The 9371-nt window shown below is 32.8% G+C and overlaps 1 protein-coding gene across 2 annotated transcripts; it reads left to right on the top strand.

Moving 5' to 3' along the window:
• Positions 1–5791: 5791 nt before the first annotated feature.
• Positions 5792–8169, top strand: LOC139894066 (uncharacterized). 2 transcript variants are annotated; one of them, XM_071877264.1, is made up of 6 exons: positions 5792–6406; positions 6520–6655; positions 6977–7099; positions 7169–7226; positions 7746–7820; positions 7947–8169. In XM_071877264.1, exons 2-6 carry the CDS (start codon positions 6635–6637, stop codon positions 7967–7969), a joined length of 300 nt encoding a protein of 99 aa, XP_071733365.1. In that variant the 5' UTR covers positions 5792–6406; positions 6520–6634; the 3' UTR covers positions 7970–8169. The 2 variants fall into 2 exon arrangements, with proteins under 2 accessions (XP_071733365.1, XP_071733364.1); XM_071877263.1 differs by having other exon boundaries at positions 6520–6733.
• The last annotated feature ends 1202 nt before the right edge of the window (positions 8170–9371 follow it).

Genomic DNA, 9371 nt, shown 5'->3' with positions numbered 1-9371 from the left:
AAGTTACCAAGAGTTGCGGGTGGCTATGACACCATTTGAGTGATTGTAGATCGACTCACTAAGTCGGCTCACTTTTTGCTGATTAGGGAAACGGATTCAATGGAGAAGCTTACTCGTTTGTACTTGAAGGAGATTGTTTCTAGGCATGGTGTTCCTGTATCCATTATTTCAGACCGAGACAGTCGATTTGTATCGAGGTTTTGGCGATCTCTACAGGAAGCTTTGGGAACTAGGTTAGATATGAGCACCGCTTATCATCCTCAAACGGATGGTCAGGGTGAAAGGACCATTCAGACGTTAGAAGATATGTTACGAGCGTGTGTTATTGATTTTGGTAATGGGTGGGATAAATATTTGCCGCTAGCTGAGTTTTCTTATAACAACAGTTATCACGCAAGTATTCAAGCCGCACCATTTGAAGCTCTGTATGGTAGGAAGTGTAGGTCTCCTGTCTGTTGGAATGAGTTTGGGGATGCTCAACTCACAGGTCCAAAAATTATTCACGAGACTACCGAGAAGATCGTACAGATTAAGGAAAGATTGAGAACTGCTAGAAGTCGGCAAAAGAGTTATGCCGATAAGGGAAGGAAAAATGTGGAATTTCAAGTTGGTGATCGTGTTATGTTAAAGGTTTCACCTTGGAAGGGTGTGATCCGTTTTGGTAAAAGGGGAAAGTTAAGTCCTCGTTTTGTTGGACCGTTTGAGATCATTGAAAGAGTTGGACCGGCGGCTTATCATTTGAAGTTGCCACAAGAACTCAGTGTTGTTCACGATGTTTTTCATGTATCAAACTTAAAGAAGTGTTTGGCTGAGGCCGATAAGACTATTCCTTTGAAAGAACTTCATGTTGATAAGCAACTACACTTTATTGAGGAACCTATTAAAATTATGGATCGAGAAGTTAAGACTCTTAAGCAGAGCCGAATTCCTATTGTTCGGGTTAGATGGAACGCCAGACGCGGTCCCGAGTTCACTTGGGAGCGTGAAGATCAGATGAAGCAGAAGTACCCGCATTTGTTCCCAGATGCTGAGTCAACCCCTGCACCTGCTTAAATTTCGGGACGAAATTTCCATAACGGGAAGGTACTGTCACGACCCTACTTTTTTCGTTATCTTTTATCGTTAATTATTTAACGACCGTTAACTGTTAATTGTGCTACGTCATTTCTATGACCTATATTATTAAATTAATAATAATATATTAATTATTATGTGTTATGTGAATATTTGTATTCATATTTTGAATTATACGTTTCTACGTGTCGCGGATTTCTATCCATCGAATCTTTTCGGTTTTTAAACCAACGGTCGAGTTTTTGGGATATTTAAATCCTAATTATTTTAAATATGATATTTTAATATCATATAATTGCATAGAGTATTTATATTTATTTTTCGTCGCGCGTTTGTTATCTCTCCGAAAATTTTAATCGCGTAAACGTGTTTTCGCGTTTCGGGTTTCGATCGGGCATTCGGGCCACAAGGAAATACAAGTTATTCAAATTAGGTCCATGGGACCGACCCCACAACCCCAATTGGCCGAACCCCATGAAGGGGGGGGGGGGTGCCATTCCTTGATTTATTTTGTTTCCATATATATGTATATATATACCACTTTTATTTTTCCTTTCTAAAAACCTAATTTATTTTTTTTGCAATTTTTCTCTTCCCCTCCCTCTTTGGCCTTCAAACACCATCACCATCATCATCATCATCTTGCAACAAAATCAAGCTTGGATCATCAATTGATTAACACCAACGCGTTCCTCATTCCGTTCTCTACGCGATTATACTTCTTGTTTCTCGATTAGGGTATAAACCCTAACCCTAGAACTTTTAATTTTTCTTTATTTTTCTGTATTTTGATTATATATTAATAGTATGATGATTACTTGTTGTTGTAATGGTGTTTGTATGCATAGAATTACTCGTAAACACATGTTTTCGGTTTGATATAATTGGGACAGCAGCTTTTTCGTGTGTTTCTGATATTGTGACTATTATAAAAGTTAAAATAAAGTGTCTATATGAGTTCCTCTCATCAAGACATTAATTTTAGACTCCGGATTCATGTCATTTCGATTCCCGGAGCCCTAAATATGAACAAAATGGTATTTTGTTAAGATTGAATTATGATATTGGTATGACCAGGTTTGGTCCGACTTTGTGACCATATTTGGTGACTTTAGGGTGTATTAGTGTGTCAGGACTGATGGTGGGATGAACTTTCATGTTCGGGTCATCTCAATCCGAACCACGAATCACCCGTTATGTCTAAAACATGATTTTGAGTGAATTGAAGTTCCAAGTAGTGTAATGGCTGTACATCACGACTTGTGGAATGTTCTTGGGGTGTTCTTGAGTGTACCAAAGTGTCGGGTGGTTTGCTTAGGCGGAGATATATGTAAGACTCGCCGAAAATCGACACCCGGGGCTCAGGATACGACCCGATGACCTTTTGATTTAAAACTTATGACTAATTATTAAACTTATGATATAAATAATGGATTTCATTATCATTTAGTTACTTATGATATAAAAAGTAATTATTAAAATTTTAAGACTTATGATATATATTTATTATATCATTTGATTATTACTTATGATTTAATTAACATTTTAATTAAACTTATGATTAATAATACTTTTATTATTAATGGAAAATACTTATAATAAGTATTAAACTTATATTATGAGATTATTATAATGAGACTTATAATAAGGATTAATTAATTATTTAATTATTATAAGGCTTAGTTATTATTTATTTATAATTTAATTATTAAATACTTATGATTTAATAATTATAATTAGAAACTTATGATATGATTAATAATTCATTATTAATTAATAATACTTATGATATGATTTAAAATTTATTATTAATTAATAATACTTACATTATGACTAATATTTAATTAATTAATTAAATACTTATGTTATATTAATTATATCATTTAAACTTATATTAACTTTAATAATTCATTTTAATTTAATTAAACTTATGTTATGACATGATTAGACATATTTAACTTTAATAAACATTATAACTTACATTATTATTATAACTTACACTTTTAAAATTAACGTTGACTACGTTTGACCAAGGTTGACTTTTGAGTTGACTTTCGGTTGACTTTGACTTTCAGTTGACTTTCTAATTAAGGAAACTTTCCTAACTTATAAACTTTCCTAAAATAGCAACTTTCTAAATTTGAAAACTTTTCAAAAATAGAAACTTTCCAAAAATGGAAACCTGCTAAAAATAGAAACTTTCTAAAAATAGAAAGTGTGTGTCCGTAAGCTATTCCGATCAAACCGATGCATATTGAGTATTGTTCTATGTCTACTTGCAACATGTACAATAGCTATCATACTAAGACTTGACCTAAGTTAGTTATTTATATCGACCTGCTTTATTTATAGGTCGGCGTTGTGATCATTCCTGATCAGTGTACTCATTTGCTGTTCGCTTAATTGTGTTGGTTACTTCGTTACTATTAAGGTGAGTTATAGTCCCGTTTTTACATACTTTTCAAAGTATATTTTTGGGATGTGATTACATGTATTTTATTTTACGTTTAGACACAAGTGACAATTAAATTTAAATTATTCATTGTGAGTTGGACAAAAATATTCCCTAGTCTGATAACTGTAATCATTGGTTTCTACCGGTGAACGCGAATCCTACGGATAAATCTATCGGGTTTGACAACCCCATTTCGAGCTAGTCGCGCTAGCAATTTATAATTGGAATGTTTAGTACTTCGTATTTTGTTGTAGATACACTGTCCAGTGTATATTATTATTGTGTTTGGCAAGGGTAAATAAAGGGTTACGTGGTTACCAGGTGGCTCATTGATAATAGAATAATGTTTAATGTCTTCTAACATTTTTAAATCTTGTGGTCTAAAGTTTATTCAATTATTTAAACCTATAATTCACTCAACCTTTGTGTTGACAATTTACTCGCATGTTTTCACAGGTACTTGAGTTTATGTGATGCTTCCGATGTGTTTAGAAGAGTCTGCATGCATTTGGGCAGATTTTTATGAAACAATTTATGAAACTTTGGCTTGCATTCGATTTTTGAATAATTAATACTTGTGGGTTGTTGACAATGTTTTGTGTCAACTTTGAATTATTAATATGTTGGGTTACTTTTAAACTACATATTTTGGTATGCTTTCCTTTTTGGGAAACTTTTGAAATAAAAGAATGCAATGTCGTTTGTTAAATTCATTTAAGTTCGATCAAGCTGTGGGACCAAGTGACGGAGCAGTTAAGTGTATTGACGAGGCCATCACATTATTCTTGTCACGTGTCATTCTATCATTCTTACCATATATTTAATTGATTTTTTTCAAATAAGAAAACTATTCATATTCTAAATAAAATACAATTATTTTAAATATTAAATTAAATAAATAAAATAATATGAATATAAAAATAGAAGTAACAGGAGCAATAGAACTTCACATGTGACATTAACAAAATATAACATAAAATAATAATTTAAATTGAATATACAACTAAAATAATATAAATATAAAATTTAATATTGTGTAATCATATTCTAAATACAATACAATTACTTAAATATTAAATTTGACAATATTATTATCAGCTATCAGCAGGTATACACATAAAAAGTAGTAAACAAGATCTACACCCTAATACATAAGATTATATTTGAGCATAAATTATACTTCATAACACATATATGTGTGTGAAATGTACAGAAAATAAATGAATAAACTTAATTTAAATAAACAATCAAATATCTATACCAAATACAAAATAGGATATTTAAATAAATTTAAAGTATATCAACTTTTTGACATTTGCGATACGTATTTTAACAGACAGACTCATAAACGTATCACTCTATGTTCAAGAAACTTTGCGACATTGAATGAAAACAACTGATTGTTGTATTGTAATTGTATTCAATACTAACGTTTACGATACAAATTTTTTCAATACATCATACTTATGTTATCATACATTATATAAAGTGTGTGCAACACTGACGTTATCATATACAATACTTTTGATGGTAATACTTTCGATACAAATGTTATCAGTGATAAATGGTTTTTTATTACAATTGTATTATACATTTGATGAGTATCAATACTAACGTAATCGTATCTAATTTATACAAGTGCCGTGCAACACACGGGCTCATAAAACTAGTATTTATATTATATCATTAGAGCATATATGATTATTTCTCTTCATTCACAATTTCGTATTTGCACATTTGAAAGTTTGCGCTGAATGAAAACATTCAGAACGTACGGGGGGTTATATTGTAAATATATATCTACGTTATGACCCTTCATCTTTCTAAAATATTCGGATTTACATTTCGTTACGCCTTACGATTGAACGTGCCAAAATCCAGCAAAGAGAAATTTAATTGAATCGAAAGAGATGTAGTCGAGACAGAGAATTAAGGCATGCAAATTCGTCGTTGTTTTGATTTTTATTACAATCAATGATTCTAGTCTTCAATTGCAATAGTGTATATTCAATTCACGTTTTTCTTATCTCTAGGTTAAATCTTATTTTATTTGTGTTAATTTTACGTTTATAGTTGTTTAGGCATGTGAATTACTGATTATTGTCTATATCATGTGAAAATGTACTCTTTCATCATTTATAATTATGACTGTTTGTATATGAAGTTCATATGAATATTACATATGTTTAATATTTTTTTTTTTTGAAAGCAAGCTTGCATCAGCATATCATTTATTTCAACGACACTCATCATTTGCACACACACGCGCTTTCGGGCAGGAAACCCGAACCACACTCTGAGGATCCGACCCTTAAACCATCCTGAGGGGCAGGCGGGCCGGACCTTAGTCCCGGAGCGGGTCGGTAAAACCTTCCCTTTGGGCCACCTTCAAGGAATATATTTCAATTCCTGGAGCGGGTCGGTAAAACCTTCCCTTTGGGCCACCTTCAAGGAATATATTTCAATTCCTAGAGCGGGTGACAAGGTTCGAACCCGAGACCTCTAGCCCAGCGAGTACACAAGTGTAACCGCTGGACCGAAGATCCGTTGGTACATATGTTTAATATTACGATTGAATATAGTTGGTATTAGTACGCATTTGATCCATTGTTGAAATTATAAAATATGCTTTAAACGATGTTAAATGATGTATGCCTATGCCTGTATGTGATTGTAATATCTACCGTATGTAATATTGTAATAGTGATTGCGAAAGAATCATCACACGATTGAAATTACATACTACTGTATCACAGTATACGTATTAGGAAGTTGTGTATATCGACGATTTGGTGATAGTTATGTGACATTGTTCACCAAGAACGTGCTCATGAAGTTCATTGTTCAAGTAGGGCTGCATACAAAATTATTGAGGAGGTATTTGCAATTAATGGTTCTCATATTTATTTACTTTTGTTCAACTGTTTGAAACGATGCTCTGGTTATAATGAATAGCACAATGAATAAAAATATTCACCTGTATCATGCAGTATATGATTCCATTTGTTGAAGGAGAAAGTTATCAGATGTCACATAAGTGTAAGCTTCATCCTGGCAATGACATTTTTAGAGATCAAGAGGACCGCAAGATTCATGTGGACGTGAATGAATGGCGTTGTGGATACTGTAAGAAAAGTTTTTGAGCAGAGAAATTTCTTGATTAACATTTTGACAACAGGCACTACAATCATCTACATGTTGTATGTGCGTTCTGTTCCACTTATCTTTGTTTACTCGTTCGCCTTTAAGTCGTTTGTAAACTCGAATTGATATGCTTCTCTTTAAATGCTGCAACATACATCTTGTTTTCCTAGCTCTCAGTTATTTTTAAGTTTTGAATGAATAATCTTTAGTTTTTTTGAACGTCCACGAATTTGCTTAAAACTTGATTTTTTCATTAGACGTTGCATTCTGAGATAAGTTATAAGTTTATTATTTACATTTCAGGCTCAAACCAATTGCTTGGCGGATCTATGTGGAGCATTTCACTGTGACCATGTAGCTAATTCTGTCGTTCCAAAAACAAAGTGCATCCCTGTTGCTGCAGCTAGAAACAGTCGCTTATGTGAGGTTGTTTATTACTAGATTTCACGAGTTTATTACAAAACATTCTGGCTTAAAACTCTAGTTTTAATGCAGAGTCTTGTAGACGGTTGTTTTCCGATTCATCAGGGTCCATCGGCAGACCGACTTCATGGTAATATTTGATATTTTGATGGATGTTAGTAGTCGAAATTTCGATCCTTTACTTTATAAATTGGTTGATTTGGGCTCTGTTTATCTTAACTGGTCGGTTTAAAAAATTAGCTTAGATCACTGGGTTACAAGTTGTCCAGATTCTATTTTTGATGCTTGGTACTTCCAATGTTTTTTTTTTTTTTTAACTGGATATTATCCCTTTTTTTAAAAGGAAAAGTTATGAACAGTAGCTCACAATTTGAACCATAACCGTAATAATATACTATATTCATATTGATATTTGACACATCTATTGTTAATAATGAAAAAAAGAATTTTAAATCGACTAAAGGTTTTAGTGAGTCAAACCGAACTTAAGTACTACCTATCACTAATAAATTTACAGTGACCTGGTTCAACCTGAACGTGTTTTTGACACTGGTACCTGATCTGCCCATCTTGCCACATCTAATGGTTCTTTATACTGTTTTAAGACTTTTTACCTTGTAAATTAAAGCCGACCTTTTGATTTTGGCAGAATTATTTTTGTTCCAATTTTGTGATGACCACACTTGTTTAGACAAAAGCAAGCCTTTTGGTAGGGGAAGCAGGGTAAGCATTCACTTCTGAAAATTCTTTTCATATGTATTGGATACTAAACACAATCTACTAAGGATCAGATGTTAGAGTTTCGACTTATTTACTTTTGTATCCATTGCTTTGGTTTTTTTAACTCAAGCAGGTAAAAAGAAAAGAAGATAAAAATGAATGTTTGAAATACCCAAATTGGTTGCAGAGGGCATATAGGTTGAAAATGGCCCAAAGTTAAATTTTTTCTGCAGATAGTTATTTTGAAAGATTCAAGTTAATGTTGTAAAATTTTATATATTATTTTTTGTAACCCCAATTAATGCCTTCAAATATACTGTATTTTTCAAAGAAAAATGGACCAAAGAATTCTTTGTTAACCTGACTCAAACCTGGTTTGTTTTGACAAGTAACAGACCCATTTGATCTCTTTTTTTAACATTTGCATTTCTTAGAACTCGCAACATTGTTTACCTTTGGAAATGCTATACTTTCTTTCCAAGTAATAATGACTTAGGGTATTGGCATCCTTCTTGTTTTCCTTAACTTAATTAATGATCCCAGTAGTTGAGTTTATTGCCTGAGTGGTATACGAGTGGGCATCATGTTTGTCCTCAACCAGTAGACGCATATACGATTCCAAGGGTTGGGATCTAATTGGTACTGCCAGCAATTAGCAATTAGCTTCTCGGAGGTTTCCAACCTTCAACCGTACTGCCAGGGTTGTTGCGATGTGGGTTTCCTCCTAATGCGTGTGTGGGTGGCATATGATCACAAAGGTGGTTAAGTCCCTCTGGGTGCCGTTCAAAAAAAGAAGAAAACTTTTACATGCTGAGTTCTTGAATATTAATTGGGGCAATATAAGATTATGGTCTTAAAATTAAGGACATAAAATGTGAGTTTTCAGTTCATTATTGATCATGTTTACGTATATACTAATATAATCATAAACAAGTTCATCTCTTTACTTTGTCGCCTCTTTACGAGTAAGTTTCAAATATGCTCAAAATAATGCGAAACTTACACATATAATTGATGATCATGCAGCTTACCAACTCTTTCTAACTGATTAGGTTGCTTGGATTGAAAACAAAGAAAGGACTAAAATTAATTTACAAACATCCAATTGTCAAGAAAATTGAATTCTATTAATCATCCATCCTTATCCAACTGTTTGATCAATAATTGTTGAGTTAGATTACCTACATCAGTATTAATGTCCAGGGTGATCAAATCAGCATATCATATCATATATATGATAAAAACCCAAGTAAGGATCTGATTTAAATAGTATCAAAAATGTCTGACGATACCAGCCTGAGTCCCATCCTCTTAGTAATCTTAGTTGCTGTGTTTTATCTTGGAGTTCACGAGCTCGTTGATCGGCAATATGAATGGTTTACGTCGTCAAATCTTGTATTGGTATTTCTACTGTGCGTAGTTAGTTCTCCTGATTCGTTCTTCTTGATCGCTTACAGTGGATTTCTGATTTGTTGTTCAATTTGTTTATATTTTTTCCTGAGGGCTGAGATGACTTGATCATCTCGCATTTGTAATGTTACTTTAAATGAAATAA

Source organism: Rutidosis leptorrhynchoides, chromosome 2, assembly GCF_046630445.1.
Source record: "Rutidosis leptorrhynchoides isolate AG116_Rl617_1_P2 chromosome 2, CSIRO_AGI_Rlap_v1, whole genome shotgun sequence".
Lineage (NCBI taxonomy): Eukaryota > Viridiplantae > Streptophyta > Magnoliopsida > Asterales > Asteraceae > Rutidosis > Rutidosis leptorrhynchoides.
Note: the sequence above shows the minus strand (reverse complement) of the source record. Positions and strands in the feature narration are given on the sequence as shown.

Excerpts from the sequence above, each read along its gene's own strand:
- LOC139894066 (XM_071877263.1), top strand. The coding sequence starts at position 6,635 with ATGAATGGCGTTGTGGATACTGTAAGAAAAGTTTTTGAGCAGAGAAAT. Across the intron at positions 7,100-7,168 it reads GAAACAGTCGCTTATGTGAG|AGTCTTGTAGACGGTTGTTT; the intron begins GTTGTTTATTAC and ends GTTTTAATGCAG. Across the intron at positions 7,227-7,745 it reads ATCGGCAGACCGACTTCATG|AATTATTTTTGTTCCAATTT; the intron begins GTAATATTTGAT and ends TGATTTTGGCAG.